This window comes from Talpa europaea (assembly GCF_964194135.1).
Source record: "Talpa europaea genome assembly, chromosome: 5".
In the NCBI taxonomy this organism is placed as follows: Eukaryota; Metazoa; Chordata; class Mammalia; order Eulipotyphla; family Talpidae; genus Talpa; species Talpa europaea.
The window spans coordinates 15,768,467-15,795,913 of NC_140071.1; the positions used below are offsets into that span (position 1 = coordinate 15,768,467).

General features: G+C 37.7%; 1 protein-coding gene across 2 annotated transcripts in view; it reads right to left on the reverse strand.

Annotated features, from left to right (window-relative positions):
• ZFR (zinc finger RNA binding protein) overlaps positions 1 to 27,447 on the reverse strand; it is a gene marked incomplete at both ends in the record, with an annotated part of 81,523 nt that overhangs the window by 39,428 nt on the left and 14,648 nt on the right. Inside the window, 7 exons of one of the 2 annotated variants that reach the window (XM_084233157.1) lie at positions 273 to 466; positions 2,196 to 2,487; positions 2,963 to 3,154; positions 7,130 to 7,377; positions 11,545 to 11,763; positions 13,863 to 14,007; positions 15,893 to 16,175. In XM_084233157.1, the coding sequence (XP_084089283.1) occupies positions 273 to 466; positions 2,196 to 2,487; positions 2,963 to 3,154; positions 7,130 to 7,377; positions 11,545 to 11,763; positions 13,863 to 14,007; positions 15,893 to 16,175 (1,573 nt within the window). The remainder of the gene's footprint in view (positions 1 to 272; positions 467 to 2,195; positions 2,488 to 2,962; positions 3,155 to 7,129; positions 7,378 to 11,544; positions 11,764 to 13,862; positions 14,008 to 15,892; positions 16,176 to 27,447) is intronic. The other variant, XM_084233158.1, reaches the window with a different exon arrangement.

The window sequence follows — 27,447 nt, forward strand, 5'->3', positions numbered from 1 at the left end:
ATGTCTGCCAAATAAATGGAAAATTACTTTATACCACAGTGGTGGTATTACCATGGAAAGAGGTTAAGTTCACAAAAAATCTTTGGTTTTACTGAGGCAACTTTATACGGCATTCTTCACACACAAAAAAACTTTCATCCTAAATGTAAAGCATAATTGATAAAAGAAAATTGAACATAATTTTAATTTTACATGTGAAGTATGCCTGCAATAAAATGACACACTTTCCCCCTTAATCCAATCTCAGAGCAAAGGTACTCTTGAACCAATACCTCCTCCACATAATCATGGCCCACTGGTTGCACATCACTCTGTAAAGCAGCAAGAGATGCAGGTGTGACTGGCTCTGACACTGTGTCTGGTTTTACTTCCGTAATCTGTACAGAAGTAACAGGAGTGTTTTTAACACATTCGGTTCCTTTTAAGTCTTCTGTTTTATTCCCTGTTGATTGCAGCTTATTACCACCTAGAAGAGAATAAAAAGATTATTGATCATTTTAATGTTTTTTTGTGTAAATGTATACCATGAAAAATCTAAATCAAGTTTCTATCTTTCTTATCAATAGTAAAACAACTGCTTTGACATACAACAGAATTTTGAAGAGGCACATAAATTGCTTGGTTTATTTTTAATCTGATTCATGAAATACATCTGACTTTTTTCCATTTAAACCTGCTAATATCCAATGATCCTCTCCCTTCCCACTACAGGCTCTCATAACACGAAGTACCTAAAAAGGTAGGATGGTGTAAGCCTATATCATGTTTACGTCCTAAGTTCTAGCAATCTAATAAGATCGTGTGGTTGCCGTTGAAGTGCTAACAATTTAAGTGAAGATACAAATAAGTGTATTACAATGCAATGAAGTGGTGCAACAAGGGTGGACAGATTATTGTGGGAAATAAAAGAAAAAGAAATCACTAGCTTTAATCTGATTCAGTAAGAATGGTTTCCCCAAGTATGTGACATTTGAAGGAATAATGAACTAGTGAGGCAAAAAGAGAGAATGTCTCAATAGAAAGAGAAACACAACACCACTGGAGTTAAAAGGCTGCTAAATTTTAGGAAGACTCAGTAATTCAATATAAAATCACTACCCAAGTAGAGGTGACAGACATGAGGCAGGCATCAGGTTGTGTAAGGCCTTACATGATATTAAGATGACAATTCAGTTGCAAGGAATGTCAACTGCAAAGTTTTAAGCAGAAAACCAACCAGATTTGATACTAGATGCAATAAAAGACAGTTAACGAGGAAGAGACTCTGAAGGTCTAAAAATAAGGCAGTGGCTATGAAGAAAAGACTTTTTGGTAGATTCACTGCAGCAACGTAAGCAAAAGGATTAGGTAAATTACTGGAAGGGGCAATAAATAAGCCATAATGTCACTGAACTTTTCCATGTAAAAAGTCAGCTATTTTTTAAAATTTCTTTTAATTTTAACATTTATCATTTTAAAAACTTTTTTAAACAATATTTGCTTCCCCCCACCCAAAGTCAGCTATTTTATGAGACTTTCATGATACCATGGGTTAAGGGGACGGTTTAGATGGTAGGCATGTCTACAGTGATATAAGTGACAACCAGGGAATACATAAAATATGGCACTAGACTTGAGGGAGACATTTTGAGTTTGCCTCTTGAAATGAGTGAATAGAGGCAAGTGTGAGAATGTGAATCTTAGGAAACATCATCATTTAATGAACATGAAAAGGGGAGATTAATTAAGACCCCTGGAAATGGGGTGGCTGGATATACAATAAAGATCCACCTAAACTTTTAGGTGTAGTAGTCAACTGTGTCAGAAGTCAACAGGATGAAACTGAAAACTGGTCCTGGATTTGGCAATGAAGTGTTTGGTAATTCTTGAAAGTAGTTTCAGAAAAGGGTAGAGTAGAAACACAATACACTATAGCGAACTGAGGACTAGAGAGGAAATACAGAAGTAGAAAAAGAATTATGTGGGAAAATGTCTGTTTTGTTTCCCCCCAAAGTCAATATGGAAAACACAGGTACGCTTTTATGAATAAAAGGGAGAAGAAAGAAATCATTAAAGAAATAAGCTTTCAAGAAAAAAAGACGTATGATTGAACAAAGTCCTGAAGAGAGATGGGTACAACAGCAGAAACAAAAAGATTAGTCCTGAAGTGGAAGAGAAACAAGAGTTAGGAGGAACACAATATCTTTAGTACTTGCCAACAAAGTTTATTTTGGGTGTGGATGTTTTCTTGGCAGCCATATTTGTAGGCACTGTTGATACTTTAGTGTTGGATGTGCTATTAAGAGACGAGCTTCCTGTAGTTGTAAGACCTTTCACTGAAGAAGTTGCAATTGATGAAGTATTCACAGTACAATTGCTTGCTGCAATGCTTGAAGGAGAGGCAGTGGGTTTTGAAGCAGACACAGCTGTTGAAGAAGTGGCTTGGCTAACAACATTTGGTTCTGTTGAAGGAATGGGTTTACCAAGTTTTGTGTGTAATTTAACCACCTACAAAATAAAAACAAATTATTTGTCAGGAAACTCAAGAGCACAGATTTTTGAAAGTCTGCCCTAACGACATTATAACATGAAAATCTTAACTGTATTTTTCTGTTATATGATTTTATATAGAGTATTCATTACTTTTTAAATAATCTCTACGAAGCAGGTAAGACTAAATATTTCCTCTGCCATCAGGTGAGAAGACTAAGGTAGAGAAAATGACTTAGCCACATGCATACCAACGTAGACTTAAGGGTGACAAAAATAATCCTACACCAAATTTTCAGTTGGTGTAATAAATCATCTAGTTTAAAGGTCTTCATTCTCTCCTTCTTTAAGCAATAACTTTTTGATGTGCCCTTTATTTATATTAGCACATAAGCAAGCACTCAAATTCAAATTTTGAAGTCACCCATCCTTAGACCCCCATTGAAAAAATAAGAGAGTAAGACAGAAGGGTGTGTGGGAAAAAAACACCTACCTTCTGATGCTTAGCACCACGAATGTGGGCAGCATATGCATCTGCTCCTGTACAAGACACATCACAGAGCTCACAACGTAGCTGATTTTGAGTTCCACGAGTAGAACTGTTGCTGCTGCTGGTATTCTGTGAAGCTTTCAATGCAGCTTCTTTTTTTTTATGTTTCTGCCCTTCTAAATGTTCTTTATAAGTCTGTTTCAAACAAAAAGGACATATTTGCTTCACTAATTTTCTATCTACATCATTTGAAATTATGTAATTCTCAAATCTTACACCCATTTTAAAATGAGCACTAACCAATTTTAAGTGGCTGAATAAGAGCATGTAGAATTCCCTACACTCATGTGATATATCTGTGGTTCTCTGTACCATGTTTATCAAGAATACATTTATCAATAATTTTATTTATAAAGCATTTTCAAACCATAGTATCAATATAAGATAACTGCGGTCCAGTTTCAAGAATGTGCATCTTTTACTGCTTACATATAACTGAATTGAGAACAGAGAGTGATCATTTCACAAAGTATTTGGTTACAGGATTAAGCAAGGAAATAATGTACCTTAAAAAAAAAGTTGCTGTGTGCTAGTAAGTTTGTACAACAAGTACTTTTACTTATAAAACTGACTTTAACTCAACGCATTCTTCCACATACATTCTGAACAAAAGTATTTAAAATATGAGTCAAAATTATCTGCATAGGTAAATATTACAATATTAGCTAATGAAACTGTAATATTAAAGACTGTCTTGAATGCAGATGACTGAAGAAAGCAATCTGTTAAAATGAGAAGAGCTTAATAAGGATGGGTGGGTGATGGGGAGTAAAAGGGGACTCTGGACTATACTGTAGGATTATGGGTAGTCTGGTAATGGGTATGGTGTGGTAATAAACATCTGAAAAAATGTGGAACTATACCTCTCATACAGTTTTGTAAACCAGTGTCACACCTCAACAAAAACACAATATGAATAAATAATAAATAAATAAGGATAACTGGGGGGATTAGGTTTTTTTTTTGGAGTGGTATCAAACTGGTCTTCCTTCGGGCCTCCCCAGTGGCGCAGCGGTTGAGTGCTGGGTTGGGAAGCTGCCCGCAGCCTCTGCAGCGCCGGTTTGATCCCCGGCTGCTCCCCGGCCACCGGAGGAGGGTCCCACATGGCGCACAGACCTCTCCTGCCGCCTGCTGCTCCCCTCAGCAGTGTACTTCGGTCCTTCTGCCTGTTCTGCTCCCCGCTCTGGTGAATTCTCTCACCCTCCCACACTTCTGACTGTACCTAGTGCTTGCATAAATAAATAAAAATCTTTAAAAAAAAAATTTTTTTTTTAAAAAAATTGGTCTTCTTTCATATTTTAAAAATTATTTTAAAGACTGTTTAAGATATGATTAGCATAAAATCACATCATCAATCTTATAGACAAATAAGGAAAGCTACTTTGTTTTTTTAAAGAAAGGGGAGATCTGAGACCTAGCCATTTGATTCTTCTCGCATTATCTGCAATGAGCTGAAGTGGTTCTACAATGCAGTTTGCGCCTCAATTATTTAGGACAAGTCCTTATTATAGAAGTGAGGAAACATAAGCTCAAGAAGTTAATGTCTCCTACTTGCTCAAGGCTGCACAGTAAATGGTCGAATCAGAACTGGTTCGTGAACCCTTTAAATCTGAACTGATTCACTTTCTTATGCAGACACCTAGACTCAAACTCACCATCTCTTATTTTTATTTTAAAGGATTCTACTGTCCCTAAGACAATGTCTCCTCTCATATCCTCCATTGAAGGAGTTAATAGTTGCACACATTTTTTCCTCTTCCCCTTACCTCCCCCATCATTCTTTTTACCCCCTTGTCCTTTCCCCTTCTCCCACCCTCTTAACCTCAAATCCCTCATGGTATTTACAGATGTCGACTGGTCCATCTCACAATCTCAGTGGTATTTTTCCTTAAGGTTCACTAACCCCATAAGGCACTGCCTCGATTTGTTGATGTACCCTCAGCCTGTTTGTAACATCTACACTCTTCCATCAATGACTGGCCTCACATACACTTATTCTAAATGTAGCTGGTAACCTATCATCCTAGTGCCGTGTTCAATTCTTTTACATGACTATCACATGATCAATAAATGTTAGTTCCACATTTGCCACCCATGACACCAACCCTCTAAAGAATCATATTGAGGGCGGGGAAAGGAGGGATTGGGGCCAAAATAAGGGGGTGCAATTGTATGGGAAATATAAAAAAAAATAGTACCCTCAAAAAAAAAGAATCATCAGGGCCTCCCCAGTAGCTCAGCGGTTGAGCACTGGGTTGCGAAGCTGCCCGCAGCCTCTGCAGCGCAGGTTCAATCCCTGGCTGCTCCCCAGACACCAGAGGAGGGTCCCACATGGTGCGCAGACCTCTCCTGCCGCCCGCTGCTCCCCTCAGCAGTGTACTTCGGTCCGTCTGCCTGCTCTGCTCCCCGCTCTGGCTCTGGTGAATTCTCTCACCCTCCCGCGCTTCTGACTGTACCCAGTGTTTGTATGAATGAATAAATAAATCTTAAAAAAAAAAAAATTCATCATATTGAGTAGTATACACCCCTCAAGTATTAACAGTCTGTTCCCCTTCTGTTTAATCTGGGGCTGTTACAAACATTACCCAATTTGTCCTCTTCTTAACAAGCCATGTATCACAATGAAACCATTTCCTATTCTAAACAGGGAGAAAGATTTTATGTAACTAATCACATATATTATGATGGCCTCAATAGTAACTCAGGGAAAGCTGGTAATTGAAAAATTTAGCATAAAAAAGCTAGAACTAATCTAGCAAATGAAAAAGAAATGTACACAAGTAGGGCAGGATATAACTGGAAGAAAGTACTAGAAAGTTTTAAAAAACTATCCTCAGATGGTTTCACTTACAAGATGTGGAATATACAGAAACCAAACAAAGGGTTGGGAAAAAGACAAAACTTGCAAGCTGACCATAGACTTGAGGTATACAGGGGTCAAAAGGGGGGTCCTAAAACGAGGATATGAGAGGGGAACTGAGAAGAGGGGTCAAAACAGGGGAGGCAAGAGCACAAGGGAGTGTGGTGAGAATCATGGACGCTGTGGTAGTGGAAGAACTACAGGGACTTCACCTGAGGGGAGAAATCAAATATTGTCCAAAAGTAACAATGATGTAAGAAAATAACTGAAAAACCAATTTTATCTTTTCAAATAATAAGCCATTTATCTGCCAAACTTAAATTTTTATATAAAAACTAGACACTCTCCAAGAATGTATTAACAAAGTTGGTGAGTTGAACGTATGTAAAATTTTGTAAACAGATTCCATGCCTAAATCACCTATTTCAAGGTAGACCAGCAGGGATAAAAACAAAACTTTAAAAAGGGGGTGGAAGGATAGGTTTTGCATGCTTCTTTAGTTGTTATTTTTGAAAAAGACACTTGCCTACAGCTTTCTTATTCTCAAAGTCCCTATTTCTTCATGGAGATTACAGAAATAATTAACATTCTGTAAATTATACAAAAGTTGGACTCATCAGAAATATAATCTAAAAATTATCAAAAGAACTTATTTTAAGGATTTTTATCATTCCAGAAAGAAAATTTCCTTCTCTTTACATGAGCTAAAAAGCAGTTCATCTGAAAAATTCCCCTGATCTTTAACGAAAGTTTATAAAAATGAATGATCTCCATAGTTATCATTTTTTTGGATGTAAAATTTTATTTATTCATGCTTAATTAATATATTCGAAATGGACCGCTAAAAAGAGCTAAGGAAATCTTAAGTTGAATTTTGTATAAAAGCCCTACAAAGCAAGTTATGGTATTAAAAAGAAATAAATTTAATCTTACTTTCAAATTCCAATTTGAATTTTGAACTTTTAAAATTTATTTTAAAGGGCAAGGTATTCCTACTGGGAAAAAATCCTCAATTTGCCAAATTTTCATTTATATTCATAATCACTTGCACAGCTTTTATCTTAATGAAATTGTCATGTCACAAAACAAATACCTTTTAAAAGACCAGTTAGCAAAAAGGCATTAGCTAAAAGCAACTAGGAGAGAAAATGTAAAACCTTTTTTATAGACATAAGAGTTAGGTTATCAATTATAGACTTAATTATCAAGAGTAACCACTGAAGACTCATGGTAAAACATACAACAAGTACCTGTGGTCCAGCACAGCTGATCTTACAAACATCACAATAGTGAATCTGGGGTGGCTTGGGAGGCTGTTTTGGTTTCAGTTGTTTATTTTGGAATGGTGCTTTTTTAGTAAAGGTGGTCCCTGTCCAGGCAGCTGTTGCGGCGGCGGCGGCAGCTGCTGCAGCAGCCTGCTTCTGTTGCTGCTGCTGCTGTTGGTAGTAGGAAGATGCAGCTGAATATACTGCTGCTTCATAACCTGAATAAGATGTACCTTACAGATAGAATCAAACAAAGATTATGTTATATAATTACAAAGAGCTAAGTTAAATAGTATTAATTAAATTCTATAGTAAACGTAGGTTTACATGTACATGTTTACAAATAGTATGCATCTCAAAAAAATCTAGGTTAAAAGTCTTACTTACCTTCCTTTTATATAAGTCAGTCAAGTTTACTCACACATGCTAGATGTTACAGAGGTATAAATAATGTTTAAGAATTGATCCTTGCCTTCAAGAACTTGTAGTTATTTCAGCTGGGAGGATGTAATAGTGTTTGATAAACTCAGATGGTTATAGGACCTATTAAGCATTTCCCTAAACAGAACTCCTCTGAAATACAATTTGGGAAGTACTGAATTTGAGGGGAAAATGAACTAGGATACTAGACAGAAAAAAAAGAAATTTGTAAATTTGTAAGAATTGTAAGATCTGACACGTTTGAAAACTACAAGAATAAAAGATATGAAAGAGGAAAACACACAAAGAATTCCAAGACTTTGAATTCCAATGATCCTAACTGAAGGGCTGCATAACAGATAAAAGCAAGGAGTTGATAGAAGTCTGTTTGGAGAGGCAAGGTGAATAAAGCTTAGCACAAATTCATGATTTGCAATTGGAATTCAAATGAAAATATAGGTCAATAAATAAAAGATTTTGGAATTAAGGATCAAATACATTGGTTTTATCTTTTAAACTGAAAGAGGACTGATTTCTGGTAAAACATACTCAGTTCTATTGTTGAAAGTCTATAATGAATGAGTACATTTAAGCTAGTATTGACATAATATATACACAAGATATTTATGTTCAGTGATTTACAGATCCAAAAATTTGGAAGTTTTAAATTTTACAAAATACTTTAATTATAAGCGTACCTCAAAACTAGAAAAATTTGCCCCTTCTAAACTAAGATCTCAAGAAATTTGGTAGAGTCCCTATTTATCACATTCTAGTAAGACTTCTTTTTTCCACTGAAGTAGAAATGGGTGAACGAAGAACCATGTAAAATTCAGGAGATTCCTAGTTGTCAGGATGGTAGAGAAGAACTACTTAAAACTTAATTTTCTCTCTCAAATGTAGACTGCTATAAAGAAAAGTAAGGACTTTAATATATAGATATGCATTTATCTATGCATAAAGGAAGAAAACATGTATTGGAAAGGTGAGTTAAGATGCATGGAAAATCAGAACCATAGGAATCTGAAACTGGACACATCCAGAAGAGAAAGTACACTAGTCCATGAAAAGCCTTCCTTGACTTTTATGTCAGGTTATTAAATTATATAAATGTGTATAAAGATACAAGGTGTGGTAAGAGAAGCATATAAAAGTGAAAGTAGGAAGAGGTGGGCAAACATATCAATAAACATACCAGATTTTAAAAATAACAATTGATAAAGTTGTTGAAAGAAAAACTCTACAGATGAATCAACAACTGTTCAGTCCTACCAATGTCCTACATTACCAAAAGGACATAATTAAACTCAGTCATCAAATGCTTTTCAAATTTACATGTAAACACATAAACATTTTAAATTTCATTGCTAAAATAACACCATAAAATTATCCAATTAAAAAATAGCAAGACTACTTTTAAATTTTACCTGGCTAGGACCATGACAATTATATGAAATCTTTATAACAGACAATTCCAAATGACTGATTGTATACAGAAACTATAAAAACATATCTTAAATATAACTTCATGAATTATATATCAAGAAAATAAAAAGTAGAGTAAGGGCAACAGCATTCTAAAATGCTGGATGACCAAGACTTGAGTTTTTCTAAACTGAGAATCCACAATATGGGAGTGTTCAAGACATAGTGAAATCTCAGAACAGATTTATAAGGCTAGCATTACTATCCTTACTTTATAGAAAACCGAAGCCACAAGATAAGTTCTTTTAAACACGGAGTTATCTTAATCACAAAATTCACCATCTAAGCTTAATATTTACAAAATAATCTCATTCATTTTACATACAGCTCTAAAATTAATACAGCTAATTATGGCTTACTACTTAGCTAAAAAAATTAAAACGAACACACACACTAATAGGAGGGCTGAAGATTCTGGTACTCTGTTAAAGAATGCCTTTAAATCTCTGACTACTAGCAAACAAATTAAGGGCAAAAATTAAGTAAAAGTACAATTTCTGAACATTAAAACAGTTTCACTTAAAAAAGCACTTTTATAAAAATGTGTATTTAAATACTTGAAATAAAAATTTTAAATACAGAATATCAAAAATAAAAACAAAGCAGCATTGAGGGAATAAATCCATCAGTTACCATTTAGTAAGTATAATACTTAGAATTCATTTTAATGAGATAAAAATAGCTGAGTATGCTGTAGCTAAGAGAAAACTGCAAATATAAAAACTCAGATAATACTCCTTCTGGATAGCAATTTCAAACTGTACTTTCACATATTCTTTAATAAGTACATACTCTTTAATATAACAGTTCCAAATCTAGCTACTTATCTTAGGGAAACAATGGACAAAAACAAACACAAATATACCAAACACATATAAGCCATAAAAGACATTTATGGACAACGGGAGAAATTTATTAGATATCCTTTACATACAAGGATTATTTTAGTCACTATTTCTTATTTTCTCCTAATATGAAAGATGTTCCAAATAGAACTTTAAAACAGTACGTTGTATAATGAAATACTATGTAGCCCTTTTAAAACAATGATTCTCTAAGTGTCAATCTTGCTTTAAATACTACTGTTATGTAAGAAAACATGGCTCCTCCATGAAATGGTAAGGTATGGGAAGGTAGAAAAGTTTATCTAGGCAATGTTGAACGACATCCAGGAATAATAATGTCTCCTAATTTCAATTCATTTCTACCAGTTAATTTACAAATCTCCCAATGTTCCCTTTCTTAAGATCTCTTTTTGGGCACACTTTCTGCCAAGATAACAAGACACGATAGTAGAGCTTACAATACAAGGCTTTCCACATTTCCAACACATTTCATCTTCTAATAACTATTAAGCTTATATTTCAGACTCAACAAACTATTGTTCCCAAATGCTCTACATCTGCCAAATTCATCATTATAGTTCTAGCACACAACATGGCATCAGGTAAGATCAAAAAGTCTCAGAGGAATAAAAAAGGTTTAAAAAAAAAAATTCAGTAGCTATGTTTCTAACATCCATGCTACAACCAAATATCACTAAGTAAGAACTGAAATTGTCAATGTCACACCTTAAGTCCTCCATGGAACAAGATAAAGGTATTAGGAATAAATAAAAGCAAAACAATACACCATACAGGACAGTATCAACACAGTACAATACAGTAAAAGACTGTCTACAAAAAAGTAATGTGTGATCTTAATCACCCACAATACAGCAAAGAACCTCAGTTGGAAATTATTAAGAATGGTGGACTAATAAGATTTTGGTGATTCTACTACTCCAGGGAAACTGTGATTATTTATTTAGGAATACAAATCTACTCCATCACTTCTCGGCCTTTTGGCTAAGATCAAGTGTAGTACAAATCTACTCCATTCTGCCAGGAGATTTGTGTTACACAACCATTATCTTCTGGATGTTTACAAAGGCTACCCAATTATTTTTAAGATTTCTTATCCTTGATATTCAATACTAAAGAATAGCTCTTTAGGGCCTCCCCTGGTGGTGCAGCGGTTGAGCGCTAGTTCGTTCCCTGGCCGCCAGCGAGGGTCCCACAAAAAAACAAAACAAAACAAAGAATAGCTCCTTAAAAGTTGAAATGAGTTATTTTCCAATGAGAGATAAACTAATTTATTCCCTGCATTTTAACCTTGAGTTTTCAAGTTCATTTAGAAAAGCTGGAAAGGAAAAGACTCTGTATAATACTAGGTGTTACTGTCTCTAATTGCAATGGTATGTCCAAGACTCATAACAAGCTTTCAATCTCAAAAGTATTCTATAGTCTGTTAAAATCTCCAGGCTAAAAAAAAAAACAAAACAAAACACTGTAACTTAAGAGTATGGTCCATTAGTTCTATTACGCACATGTTTGTATTAATGTCTATCAATTAAATTCTTGCTATTGTACTGAGATCATTCCACAGAAAAATCAACAGAATTCCAGCATATCTCTTTCTAATTTACTCATCTAAACACAATTTATCACTCTTACCAGAATAAGTAACTGCTGTGGTACTATATGTAGCACTCTGCGTATAGGATGGCACCACAGTAGCTGCAGCTGCTACTGGCTGTACGGTGGAGGATACAGGATAAATGGAGAAAGTAGTAGTAGCTGGACTTGGTGTGGCTGGTTTTATGGCTGTAACTTGTCGAGTTTGCTGGGCTTGTGTATACTGAGTTGCACCTTGGCTATAACCTGCTTTGGGAGCTAAATTGGAAAGAGACATCAGAAAATGAGAAGGGTGAACCACTACAATTACTATACAAATATCCTTAAAAGCCAGAAAAAACTGATAAAGACATTATGAACTATACACTTTATGAACTATACATTTATACATAAACTATACATTTATGAACTATACATCTTATTACCAATTGAACAAAATATAACATCTATATAATTTACTATCATTTTACAGATTTTACATATTTCCAAAATGACCTTTTAGCAAATTTTACAACTGAAATACCAGTATTATTAAAATAAGTATAAACAAACAAAACATTTTCCAAAAAGTATGTGTTTAGGATAGGTCAATCTATTTTAGTGTTGTGCTTACCACTGGGAACAGAATAGAGAACCTCAAATTATGTATTTCAATTCACAGTAGAAATGTTTATGTCTAAGTACATAAAACTTGCTCATATTCTAGTCATCACATTTTACCGATTTACCAGTGAATTTCAATCTAACTCACAAGGTTCTACTGACTTAATTTTTCAAAAGTTTGAGCACAGTTCTTAAACAGCTACCATTAACATCTCTGCTAAACTTTTTGCTGCCTTTGATTATATTTAAAACAAATGTACACTATAACAATCTTATTAACCTTATCTATCACTAAATTAATAATTAATAACTTATTAATGATCACTAAAGGATACAAAGGTAATTTCTGAGAAAGGACCAAATATTAGAAGACAAAATTCATTTTGTTCTCAGTTAAGTTATGGTACCTTGAATAAACAGCACATCAGAGTTTTCAAAAACATACATACAGATATAAAAAATTTGAACCACAGAGATGAGAATAACATTTACAAAAGGAAACTGATGTGAAAGAGCTAAATGACTTACAAAGGTCACATAGTCAATGTCAGAACTTTGACTAAATTAAAGTCTCTCTGATTTTTTGCTAAGTCAGTACTCTTAAGCACAATCTAATCCTGCTTGATAATTAACCAGGAAGTGCACTGTAAATCACTATACCTACATAACCCACATATCATTAGAAGAATGGTTGTAAGTGTGGATCATTTTAATTTAAAGCATTTTAAAACATTTTCAAAGGGACTCATAAAATCTTAGAATGAAAGGTATTCTAAAGAGACCTGGGCAAACTACCTCATTTACAAGTAAGAGAACAGAGCTGAAAAGAGACTGGTCCTTTAAAAATAATAAAGGAGTTTTCCTACTTTTCAGAACTCAAAAAGCTATTTTTATTTTCAATTAAATTTCTACAAAAAAATCCATCTTTTAAAAACTATGTAAGGGCCTCCCCGGTGGCACAGTGGTTGAGCGCTGGGTTGCGAAGCTGCCCGCAGCCTCAGCAGCGCTGGTTCGATCCCCGGCTGCTCCCCGGCCACAGGAGGAGGGTCCCACATGGCGCGCAGACCTCTCCTGCCGCCCGCTGCTTCCCTTAGCAGTGTACTTCGGTCCCTCTGCCTGCTCTGCTCCCCGCTCTGACTCCGGTGAATTCTCTCACTCTCCCGCGCTTCTGACTGTACCCAGTGCTTGTATAAATAAAATAAATAAATCTTAAAAAAAGAAAAAGATTTAAAAAAAAAAAATAAAAATTAAAAAAAAAAAACTACGTAAGCTTCTTGAACACAAAACGGTTCCTATATTTAAACCAGCATATATACTGTCCTATCAGTGGCTGGTAACAAAATCAACTGTCACTACAAATCAGAGAAAGATGAATTAAAAATATGGGCCCATATGGGTCTCTGCTTGTTAAAAAGGCAGTCAGCAGTCTGTCCCAGGCATTTCCGGCAAAGACAAGGTATCCAGAAGTTATCACCAGAACTTCTTTTGTACACCTTGTTTTAGCAGGAAGAAAACTGTAAGGTGATGACCAGAAATGAAATAAATTTCCAGAAGGGAAGGGTATGATTATTGTTTTCACGGCCTTCTCAGTCTTTGGAATTCAAAGGCATTCTGACAAAGGAAGAGAGGAAGAACCTGCCTCTCAAGGTGACCTGATAACAAGTTTAGAAGGAATCAAAAGCAATTTTCATTAAAAACACTGTGAATCATATTTCAATAACTTACAATGAAATCATGTATATAAATAAACCTACCTGTCTGATAGTAGGTTTCAGCAACAGAAGGCTGAGGCTGGGCAGCGGCAGCTACAGCAGCAGCAGTAGCTGTTGGCTGTTGATAGTACTGCTTACTATCATAAGCTACTGCGGGAGCTGTGGATCGCACATATGAGTATGAATCCTAAAGAAAGGAAATTAAAAAAATCTTGTGAGTTAAGTGGCAGGAGGAAAGAAAAAAAAAACTCATCTTGGGGGCCTCCCTGGTGGCCCAAGGGGTTAAGCTGCAGCAAGTTATTGTCAGCTACTGCAACGTGAGTTTGATCTCCTACCAGGGAGCTAACCTACATGGCTATCTATCTTCTATCTCACCTGCTGCTCCCCTCAGCAGTGTATTTCAGTAGATCTGCCTGTTTTGCTCCCCACTCGGTCTCTGGTGAGTCCCCTCAACCCCTGCACCTCTGGCCTACACTCCAGTTCTTGTATGCATAAATAAAAATTAAGTCTTTAAAAAAACAAACAAAAACCTCATCTTATTATATAAAGTGAAATAAAGGAAAATAAAAAACTGAGTAGGTACCCAGACTTAAAAGAGTTCAGTACAAAAAGGGATTCATTTTGGACTTCAAGATCAGAATCCGATTTTAAGATTATAATCAGAAAAATTGCTGGTAACATTTAAAAATAAGTATGAATTAAAAATTAATGTTATTTTAAAAATCATGGCAGTTTTGCTTTTAATTACGAATCCCATAGTAAAGAACACCTTTGTTTTCTACCTCTGTGATTACTCCAGTTTTCATTTCATAATGATAGGAATTTCTATAAAGAAGAAACACTGTATGTCATACAGAGCACTGAAAATCAAGGTGAGGTGGGTGAATTTTAGCACTGTATAGAAACAAAGAGAGATGGGGGGTATGTAGGTGGAAAGGCTGAAGAACGAGGCAGGGGCCCAAAAAAAGAGAGACCTCACACTCTATTAAAAACAATGGAATTGGGCCTTCCTGGTGGCACAAGGGGTTAAGTCTCAGCACTATGAAGCTATTGGCAGCCAATGCAGCACAAGTTCAATCCCCAGCCAGGAGCTGACCCACATGGCACAGTAAACCTCTCCTGTTTCACCCACTGCTCCCCTCAGCAGTGTAATTCAGTCAGTCCACTCTCTCTCTGGTGAATCCTCTCACCACCCCTGTACCTCTGGCCTACACCCCAGCTCTCGTATGCATAAATAAATCAATCTTTAAAAACAATGGAATTTATTATATTCTGTGTTTAGTCATAACGAAACAATCACATAAGTCAAAAGGAATTCCAAGTTTAATAACTTGCCAAATACTAATAGCAGTTACGAACACAGTTGGTTCATGTTGATTTAACAAAATTCCTAGAAAATAGAAAAACTAGGCAAAGTCTAGAGGAACGAAAACCTAAAATTCAGATCCCCAAAACAAACAAAAAAATGGGTTAATGGAATTCAGTCCAAGTATGATTCACTAAACAAATATTAATTTAGTACCATATATAATATCCTTGTGCAACTAGATGAGTAAGACCACAATTTCTGTTGCATATTAACACCACCAGGACAAAAGGCTACAGAATTTCTATTCTTGATAAATTTCAAGACACTATAATGTTTGTCCTATATAGTTAGGGTCATGATTTTCAAGGTAGGAGACATAACTGTGTTTCAGGTGGGTAAATAATGCCACAGTACGAACAATGCACATTTCTCCCCTTTTTTTCTTAATTTTCCTCTAAAATATGGGGTAAAATTAAAATATGTAACCAATAATCAATATAAATTTCTAAAATTAAAGCCAACATATAAAATGGAGAAAGGATTGGTGGGGGTATTAGTATAAAACTGCAAGGAAAATGAGCATTAGAACTATGCTCCTAAATTACCTAGGAATGAATACACATTTACTTTTGGAAGGTTTGTTTTAGAAGAAGTGTTGTTTTGGAAGTCCTAAGTTTGAGAAGCACTAGTTTGGACATTTTATCATATACTAAAGCGACTAAAACCTGTATGCTAAGCATACTGAAGTCAGCAGTATTCTTACCTGGTAGTTTTGTGTAGTAGCTGGCGGCGGCGGTGGTGGTGCTTCTTGCTGCCTCTGGGTATAACCATAGTCAGTTGCTGTATGTGCGGTGGGGTAGCCTCCATAAGCAGCAGCTGTTGCAGCAGCTGCAACAGCTACTGGAGCAGGCCTGGCAACTGCAACTGTGGCGGCTGCTGGTGCATAAGCAGCAGTAACTGTGTGAGCAGCTACTGGAGCCTGATGGACTGTGTAGCTAGCAACTGTGGTTGGATGAGAATAGGCTACACCCGAAGCTGGCTGCTGGCTATATTGAGGAGTAGAGAATAAACATAATACAATTTAATTTTAAAAGCTAGGAGTTAACCAGCTTAATAAAGAGCACATTTTTAAGCAATTTAATCATGAATTACATAAGACCAAGTATTTAAATTTAATAAACATCCTGATCAATTCCACATTTGTTATTGTTTAATTTCCATTTCTTAATTTCAATATATTAGATAGTCACACATATTATGCTTCAGATCACAGATCGTATCACAAGGCAGGGATGACAAAATGAGATAAGAAGCAGTATTAGGAAGAAAAGAAAAACAGATCAAACTAGAAATCTTAAAAAGTAATTGCTTATGTAAAGTTTTGTCCTAGAGTTACAGAAAACCTCTACAAAAAAAAAGAAGAATATTACATTCTAACCACAATATAAGGTAAAACTAATACTCAGCTGACTTAAAGAATACTTCTGATATGCTAGGGTAGTAGTTCTCAACTGGAGGAGATTCTATTGCCCAGGGGACATCTGATCATGAATGGAAATATTTTTGATGGTCAAACTGCAGAGGAGGTAGTGGTAATGTGTGCTACTGGCATCTAATAAGTAGAGGCTAGTAATGGTGTTACAGATCCTACAATGCCCAGGATAGCTACCCACAACAACAAATTATTGAAAGAATGTTAACAGTGCTAAGATTGAGAAATTCTGCTCTAGGGTACAAAACGTACAATAGAATATCTATATATTACTTTTAGAGAAACTTTCCAGGTTATAGGCAGCATTCATTATAAACTTTTTTCTTAAAAATGTAATACATTACAGAAGGAGACTTAAGTCAAATGCTTTGCAATCATAGCCATTTAAACCTCAAAGAGGTAAAAATGTTTTCCAAAACCATGTATCAAATGAATTTGCAGCTGAAGTTCTCAGAGTAATGTTCATTTTAATTTTTAAAATGAGAGGATCTGTCACATAAAACCAAAGGCCTAGAGATGTTAGCATCTGAAAAGTGTATTTGTTGTTCTAGCTTCTCTGAGTAATACACTCACAATTCCATTTGCTATCCTACATCAAGGCAGAAATGCCTTCTAAAAAAAGAAGAGTCCCAAGAGTTATTTAACTGACAGGTTTTAATTGACCATAAGTTTTAATATGAACCAACAGTTAAGAATAGCTGAAGGAGAGGGGAAAAAACCTGACATATGTTGAAAGCTGTACTAATAAACTAGAATGCATGACTCAGATTACAGGGCATTCTTCAGTGGTGCACAATACCACAGAAATACCACACAGAATTAAAATTTGGGGCCATCCTATCTTAACTACAGTAAGCCCTTGTTTTAACATATTTGATACGTTCTTGGAAACTGACTTTAAGCAAAATGATGTATAAGGAAGCCAGGTTCTTGAATAATGTTGCTGTGTTCAATGCTGGTCAGGTTCTTTTCCTCAACAATATAATAAAATGATGCTAAAAACATTATTCAAGGATCTGCTACATTATAGAAAACACAAATGATTAGTGTGCCCAAGGGAATCAAAGGAGCTTCTAAGTATGGGTATTTCATGTAAAAGTAGAGGACCTGGGGCAAAATCTAGAGAAATGACTGGGGAAGATATGATAGCTGCCTTCTAATAGAAGAGACTTACTCCATGCTGCTCCAGAGAACAGAACTAGAACCAATGGATGGAAGGGTGGCAGATTTCAGCCCAATATGAAAAAGAAAAAAAAACAAAAACTTAGAACAGAGTCCAAAGAAACTCTTATAATTCCTATTTGGACGAGAGTTTCCATATTTTGAAATTAAAATCAGCTAAATTTTCTACATATATGCCAATTACAACATAAGAAAAGGAGAATTTAAATTGCAATGGTGGAAGACTGGTTTAGGATTGACATTTTCTATGGATAATTCCACATCCCTAAGAAAAAATACTACTACTAATAACATCATTCTTGAAAGTTCCTAGAAATGAGAAAAAGAGTTATATTTAAAATATACCAGTTCTGTGTACTTTTATTTAACATTTACTAACACAGTAAGATTTTACACATTCAATACTACACTGCATAGAAGGGGTTTTGCTTAAATAAAAGTTCAGACAGTCTTGGATTCCTATGCAGTTGCCACTGCTCTTCATTAAATAGCTGTTCACATATTTTTGTTCTAAAACTTATATTGGAAAAAAGGTTGGAACAGAATAGAAATGCCAAGTAACTAGGGAGGTAATTTGATTTGCACTGCCTCTGAACTTAATCTTAAAAGGTCATGTGATGCAGGAAGGGGTGACCATATGCTCTAGTTTATGCCCACTGTCCCAGCATAATTATCAATGGCACTCTTTCACTTTCCTATGTGTCACAGTTTAAGCAGTAAAGTATAACAACCCTTCACAGAAACCATGTAAAAAAGATGCCAATGCATTTTGAAGTTATAGCCCTAGAGATGCCTAACTTACCTCTGTTCTGTATGGCCAGCTACCCAATCTAGACTGGAAGAATATTCACTACCAATTGCTAGAACCATACTCAGGTAGCTTAAGAAGACTGATGATCCAATTCCAACTCCTAGTGGGTAAAGGACTAGCGCAGCGGACTGCTCTTCAGAACGAAGATTCTCTAGTTATCTTAAACCCAGCTGGGAAATTCATATTCAATTTTAAATATCCTCTAAAAAAAACTGCATTTTACATAACATATTTAACCAGACAGCAGGAGTCCGATCCCTGGCCAGGGAGCTAACCCACAAGGTGCAGCAGATCTCTCCTGTCTTGCCCGCTGCTCTCCTCAGCAGTGTATTTCAGTAGATTCACCTGTTCTGTTCCCCACTCCGTCTCTGGTGAATCCTCTCATACACACCCACACCCCCGCAGCTTTGGCCTACACCTCAGCTCTTGTAGGCATAAATAACATAAATCTTTTAAAAAAAATCTAAATAAGTCAAAATAGTTAATATCAAGGTTTTTGAGTCACCGTACTTAAATTATTAAATAAAATGGGACATAAAATACAAAATAATTAGTGAAAGAGGAGAAGATTCTCACTAAACATTCAGTGTAACAGAAGTTTCTATTTAATGTCCTTTGTTAATAAATTAAATCTAGGGGCCTCCCCGGTGGCATAGCGGGTTGAGCGCAGCGCAGAACTGTGAAGCTGTCCGCAGCCTCTGCAGCGTAGGTTCGATCCCCACGCCAGGGAGGGAGCCAGGGAGAGACCCACATGGCGCGGCAGACCTCTCCTGTCTCGCCCACTGCTCCCCTCAGCAGTGCTTATGGTCTGCCTGCCTGTTCTGTTCCCCGCTCTGTCTCTGGTAAATCCTCTCACGCCTCTGGCCTGTACCCCAGCTATTGTATAAATAAAAAATAAATCGTTTTAAAAAATTAAATCTAATCAGCTTCAGTTTTTTTTTTAATAATTTTTTTAAAAGATTTATTTATTTATACAAGAACTGGGATACAGGCCAGAGGCGCAGGAGGGTGAGAGAATTCACCAGAGACAGAGCAGGGAACAGAACAGACAGACTGACCGAAAGCACTGCTGAGGGGAGCAACAGGCGGGACAGGAGAGGTCTGCCGCCCCATGTGGGTCTCTCCCTGGCCGGCCGAGAAATCGAACTTGCATGCAGAGGCTGCAGATAGCTTCAGAGTACAGCGCTCAAGCCCCTGCGTCATGGGGGAGGCCCAGCTTCAGTAAGTTTTAAACTGGGAAAACTAGTATCAATAAATCATGAAATAAAGATAAAGATAACATGGGTAAGAAATACTTGAAAAGTCAGACATAATAAAGTGGAAAAGTATTTCTCCTGAGGGGAAGAAAAGAGAAGTAAAAGAGTAAAAACAATCTTCATACTCTTGTACTTAACCTGGAGGTTAACAGCTCCCTACCTGCTTACCAAAAAGTAAAGAGAGCCAGAGGTCTTACCAAAATAGAGAGCCAACTAAAATCACCAGATATTTAAAGAAAGTCAATCATAAATGCAAAACAAGTAAGAATGACCCTGTGGGAAACAGGTATCTCAAAGGCATCAGATAAGAATTTTAAAAAACTGTAATTTGTATCTATAAAACCAGAACTTTACACCAGTTAGAAAATAAGTTGAGGAGTAAATATAAAATAAAGATGACGCTGAATGTATGAGGTCCAATATCCATCCAGAAGGACTTTTAGAGGGAAAAGAAAAAGTAGATGAAAGAAATTAAGAAATAAAGTAGCCCACCCTTGAAGTGAGGTGTAACTTTTCAAAATCAAAGGGCCTATAGAGTGTAAAACAGAATGAAAGAACCAGGGCCTCCCTGGTGGCGCAAGGGTTAAGATGTAACCTATGAGGCTATCAGCAGCCACTGCAGCACGGAGTTCGATCCCCGCCCAGTGAGCTACACATATGGCGCAGCAGACCTCTCCTGACTCGCCCTCTGCTCCCCTCAGCAGTGTATTTCAGTACATCTGCCCACTCTTGTCTCTGGTGAATCATCTCACTCTCCACACATCTGGCCTGTACCCCAGTTCTTGTACGCATAAATAAATAACTAAATCTTGGGGCTTCCCTGGTGGCGCAGGGGTTAAATCGCAGCACCATGAAGCTATCACCAGCCACTGCAGCACAAGTTCGATCCCGGCCAGGGAGCGGACCCACATGGCCCACCAGACCTCTCCTGTCTCCCTGCTGCTCCCCTCAACAGTCTATTTCAGTAGATCCACCAGTTCTGCTCCCCACTCTGTCTCTGGTGCATCCTCTCACCCCCCTGCACCTGTGGTCTGCACCCCATTTCTTACATGCATAAACAAACAAAAATAAATCTTTTGGACCTCCCCTGGTGGTGCAGGCAGTTGAGCGCAGCAGTGTGAAGCTGTCCGCAGCCTCTGCAGCGCCAGTTTGATCCTGGCTGGCGAGGGTGCCACATGGCGCAGCAGTCTGTCTCGCCCGCTGCTCCCCTCAGCAGTGTATTTCGTCAGTCTGCCTGTTCTGTTCCCCACTCTGTCTCTGGTGAATCCTCTTACCCTCCCACGCATCTGGCCTGTACCCCAGTTCTTGTATAAATAATCTTTAAAAAAAGAACCATGCCTAGAGATATATAGCATTTTTGCAACACATCAAGACCAAAAAATAAGAAATACAAAAATTCAAGTCTCCAGAGAGAAGAAAAATAAAGTCAGCTAACATACAACCAAAAGAAAAGCAGACTTCATATTGATAACATTAATGACTAGAAGACAATAGGGCACTATCTTCAAAATTCCAGGGAAGCAGAGAATTGGACAATAGGCAGAAGACCATGAAGCTTGAAACCTATCAAGAAATATATGATCCAGGGCCTCTCAGGTGGCGCAGCAGGTTGAGCGCCGTTTTGTGAAGCTGTCCGCAGCCTCTGCAGCGTGGGTTCGATCCCAGCAGGCCGGCAAGAATCCCACATGGCGCAGCAGACCTCTCCTGACTCGCCCACTGCTCCCTTCTGCAGTGTATTTCAGTCAGTCAGCCTGTTCTGTTCCCCACTGTTTCTCTCTGGTGAAATCCTTTCACCCCCCTACCCCCGCATCTCTGGCCTGTACCCCAGTTCTTGTATGCATAAATAAATATTTAAAAAAATAGGAAATATGAATAAAGCATTTAAAAAAAAAAAGAAATATGTGATCCAGGTAAAAGACATCAAACACAGTTGAGCAATTACAGAACGTAAAAAAGGAATTATAATCATAGAATAGTACTTACTGTACAATAAACACTATTTATACAACCAGAATGAAACAGATTTTCCTTTGAAGCTTTAGAATCAAATTATAGAAGCAAAACTCAATTTTAGAATCAAAATTATAGAAGATAAACTATGACTTAAGAACCTAAAAGAAATGTTACCACAAATGAAATTGTATTTTAAATTGTGGGATGAGGTAGGGAAAGAAGAAAGTAAAGCACAAGAGTTTCAAGATTCTTTTTCTAGCTTACGCAGCTACTGCGTACCTGTGATGGAACCAGAAATGGAATGAACTGTTTGAAGTAACAGAAATAGTCATCTGACTGAATATAGGAAGAGAAATAAGAAGCATCGAAGGGCAAGTTCTAACTATGACTGTAGGAAATCAAACTATAACAGAGTTGATAAATTAAGACAGAAAACAGCACAGTAGTTAGTGATATGGAGGTTAGAAATAAAACCAGAATGCATTAAAGGGGAAATGGAACTGGGAGTTAAAAAAAGGAAAGGAAATGCTATTTTCATTATTAGCCCCTCTACACCATTTTTTATTAGATAAATTATTAGAGATAACTGGATAGAATTCTCTAACTGGCAACAGGAATGGCTAACAAACCAACTTAAATGTATCCTTTGCAGTTATTCTATCTCCAGTGTAATTTCTACATTTCTGGCCTCAACCTGAACCTACGTGTGCTTTCAAATCCTACTAACATGACTTCGCTTTACATTATACTAAAATTAAAGTCATTACTTAAATTGAAATAACTTACATGTGCAAATCATTGGTCCACAAGTGGCCTAAAGCATTTCCCTACTTCCTTTAATTGCTATGGAACAGTGGTTCTCAAAATGTGAACCAAGGACTGCTGTTCAAAGGGCCTTAGAGATTCTCCCCTTGTCAATCAGGAATTGCCCATTCCCCACTTAAGGAAACTTCCCTCTTCCAGCCTTGACTGTGGAAAAAGGGGAGGAAAAGTCTTCCCTGACCAATCGTAACTACAAGCCAGCCTTCCCCAAGGTTTGGACTCTGGAATTCACATTATGTGACCTGAAAAACTCCAAGCCAAGAATTTAGTTTAATGTATCTCTGGGCTGACAGAGATATGGTACAAAAATACATCTTAATGCTCTCTAGTATTCTAAGAAATGGGATCCGAATCAAAAATCATAAAATTCGTAAGGAAACAAGTTACTATAAGCAAAAATTTGCAGTATAAAAATATCTGAAAGAGACTACAAGTACTAAGAATTATTGAAAATAATGTATAAAGATGTATACTTAAAAAATGAAATATAGGGCCTCCCTGGTGGCGCAGCGCTTGAGCGCCACGCTGCGAAGCTGTCCACAGCCTCTGCAGCGCCGGTTCGATTCCCCACCACCCAGGGAGAACCCCACATGGCGCAGCAGACCTCTCCTGCCTGTCCCGCTGCTCCCCTCAGCAGTGTACTTCGTCAGTCTGCCTGTTCTGCTCCCCACTCTGGCTCTGGTGAATTCTCTCACCCTCCCATGCTTCTGACCTGTACCCCAGTTCTTGTGTAAAAATAAGTAAATCTTTTAAAAAAAAATGAAATATAGGATTTAAAAATTCTAATCAGAAACTCAGAAAAACATTACCTGATTAAATATGGCTAGTAAAAAATTAGTGAACTAGAAAATATCTATAAAAATCATAAAGGACAAAGAGATGAAAAATATTACAGAGCAAAAATCTGGAGAACATAATACAAAGGGTAACTTGTATCTAACTGAATTGCAAACAAAGAAAAAGAAAAGGAGAGAAAGAAAAGTATGAGATTTCCCAGCATTAATGCAAGACAACAATTCTCAGATTTAGGAGACCCAACAAACCCCTAAATCAGATTAAAGGAAAAGGAATTCTCGCCACAATCAACTAAGTGAAAATACCAAAGACAAGGAGTAACACAAGCAGTCTAAGAAAAAAAATTGCTTAGAGACGAAGTGACATGAGGAAGGTAAATTAAAAACATTTTGAAGGGAGAAAAAAAAAAATCCAAACTGACTTATTTTTTTAAAAGATTTATTTATTGGGCCTCCCTGGTGGCGCAGCGGTTGAGCGCTGGGTTGCGAAGCTGCCCGCGGCCTCTGCAGCGCTGGTTCGATCCCTGGCTGCTCCCCGGCCACCGGAGGAGGGTCCCACATGGCGCGCAGACCTCTCCTGCCGCCCGCTGCTCCCCTCAGCAGTGTACTTCGGTCCTTCTGCCTGCTCTGCTCCCCGCTCTGGCTCTGGTGAATTCTCTCACCCTCCCACGCTTCTGACTGTACCCAGTGCTTGTATAAATAAATAAATAAATCTTTTTTTTAAAAAAAAATATTTATTTATTTACTTTATTTATACAATAGCTGGGGTACAGGTCAGAGGCGCGGGAGGGTGAAAGAATTCACCAGAGACAGAGCAGGGAGCAGAACAGGCAGACAGATCGAAAGCACCACTGAGGGGAACAGCAGGCAAGACAGGAGAGGTCTGCCTTGGCATGTGGGAATCTCCCTGGCCGGCTGGGAATCTAACCCGAGCTGCAGAGGCTGTGGACAGCCTCACAGCTCTGCGCTCAACCCGCCACAGGGGAGGCCCAGACTGACTTATTTAAAGGACATTCTTTTTTTTTTTTTTTTAAAGATTTATTTATTTATTTATACAAGCACTGGGTACAGTCAGAAGCACTGGAGGGCGAGAGAATTCACCAGAGCCAGAGCGGGGAGCAGAGCAGGCAGAAGGACCGAAGTACACTGCTGAGGGGAGCAGCGGGCGGCAGGAGAGGTCTGCGCGCCATGTGGGACCCTCCTCCGGTGGCCGGGGAGCAGCCGGGGATCGAACCGGCGCTGCAGAGGCTGCGGGCAGCTTTGCAACCCAGCACTCAACCGCTGCGCCACCGGGGAGGCCCTTAAAGGACATTCTTAAGGACTTACCTGAGGAGGAATAATTTCAGGAAGAATGAATGTTAACTCAAAATAGGTGGTAAAGATGAGATAAATGTGAACCATCACTGAATATATAAAACTGTGGTCAACAGTGACTGGTTGTGAGGTTAAAAATATATAAAATATGATACAGCGAAAGTACAAAAATTGGGGGAACTGTGGTTTGTTCATCAAGGTGAAGGCATTTTAAAATCCCTATACTGTTTAATAGGAAAAATAATGATTAACATTACAGAAGGTGAAACAGTCATGATAAATTTCTAGGTAAACTACTAGAACAGAAGCAGACCCTTTAATTTTTGACCTTGTAAAAGGAAAAAGGTGTAAGGCTCAAGCAAGAAAATATGGACAGCTTACATTACTTACATTATTAAATGAGCTTTTTCTACCCTGGAAAATACACTGTGTGTGTGTGTTTCAATTTTGAATAAAACGGCAAACGAATTTATAGATAAAATTTTTTTTCTTCTTTTTTCATGGTGCACAAAACACAGTATGACCTTATGCTCAACACTGTTGGGTTTTTTCAGGTCAAATTTAATGCTCAATATTATTGACCTTTTTCAGGCCAGGCTTTACAAAAATACTGACTGATTTCACCTCTTTAAATTAGATTTCATATTTTGTAGTGGTGAAGTATATCAAAGTTAAACTTCGCAGAATCAGCCAAAAGACAAACTACCTGTAATTATTACTTACATTTGCTATTTATGGTAGTCATTGCTTTCAATACCTTCACATTGCTGTTCAAACAGTAACTTTATCATCACAGAAATTTAATTTTAGGCTCCATTTCTTCATAAACACTAGAATAACCAATTCTACAATTTCTAACAACTCATTAGAAAGAGAGACTACAGGGGAAGTGGCATTTAAAAGTCATGAGAAGGGCCTCCCTGGTGATGCAAGGAGTTAAGATGCAACCTATGAAGCTGTCCGCAGCCACTGCATCATGAGTTCGCTCCCACGCAGGCCAGGGAGCAACCCACATGGCACAGCAGACCTCCCCTGATTCGCCCGCTGCTCCCCTCAGCAGCGTATTTCAGTCAATCTGACTATTCTGTTCCCCACTCTGTCTCTGGTGAATACTCTCACCTCCCACACCTCTGACCTGTACCCCAGTTCTTGTAAGCATAAGTAAATAAATCTTAAAAAAAAAAAAAAATTGGGCCTCCCCGGTGGCGCAGAGGGTTGAGCATGGCACTGGAAAGCTGTCCGCAGCCTCTGCAGTGCAGGTCTGATGCCAACGGGCCGGCGAGAATCCCACATATGGTGCGGCAGACCTCTCCTGTCTCGCCCACTGCTCCCCTCAGCAGTATATTTCAGTCAGTCTGCCTGTTCTGCTCCCTGCTCTGTCTCTGGTGAATCCTCCCACCCTCCCACGCCTCTGGTCTGTACCCTAGCTCTTGTATAAAAATAAATAAATCTTAAAAAATACGGCATGAGAAAAATTAGTTTTCTTAGAACTTTTAACACCAAGAAAAATGACCACCATTATTTATCATCTGGTTTCACTAGGCCTTTTTTTTTTTTTACGTCACTTGTTAAATAATTTACACAGACTTGGGGATAATGAAAAAAATTCAGAAATCTTAAAATAAGAATTATGTTTAGTCCAAATTTTTATTCCTTATTGTCTGGATTTGGACCATGTTCTCAGAACATAAATGCTCATGTACTTTCCAGCATGAGCCTGGAATATGTTCGTCTCATAAATGCTGATTGCAGATTTCAACTGTATCTCTAATGAATTCTAACTCATCATTACTTCTGATTCTTTTTGAAACTGAATTGTCAAAATGCAATGCTTAAAAACTTTTCTAATGTTTGGGCCTACCCGGTGGCGCAGCGGTTGAGCGCTGGGTTGCGAAGCTGCCCGCGGCCTCTGCGGCGCCGGTTCGATCCCCGGCTGCTCCCCGGCCACCAGAGGAGGGTCCCACATGGCGCGCAGACCTCTCCTGCCGCCCGCTGCTCCCCTCAGCAGTGTACTTCGGTCCTTCTGCCTGCTCTGCTCCCCACTCTGGTTCTGGTGAATTCTCTCACCCTCCCGCGCTTCTGACTGTACCCAGTGCATGTATAAACAAAAACAAACAAACAAACCAGCAAACAAATAAATAAAGCATGCCTCTATTTAAAAAAAAAAAAAAAAAAAAAAAAAAAAACTTTTCTAATGTTTGATGACTACTATTTTGTGGAAGAGAAATGGTAATATTTGCTTCATTATTGCAAAACAGGTTTTTTTTTTAAAGATTTATTTATTTATGCATACAAGAACTGGGGTACAGTCCAGAGGTGTGGGGGTGGGTGGTGAGAGGACTCACCAGAGACAGAGTAGGGAACAGAACAGGCAGATTGACCGAAATACACTGCTGAAGGGAGCAGCAGGCAAGACAGGTCTGCTGCGCCATGTGGGTAGCTCCCTGGCCGGCCAGGGATTGAACTCATGCTACAGAGGCTGCAAATTACTTCATAGCGCTGTGCTTAAGCCCTTGTACCACCAGGGAGGCCCAGTATGCAAAACATTTTAATTTTAGGTTTCAAAAAATCAATTGAACAAATCTTTTCATTTCTATACCATCTATTTCCTTCCAATCACCCTTAAATACTTCACCATTTGTTCACCAGTGAGCCATAGAGTAAATTTTGGTGCCCAAATACCACGAAAGGGGT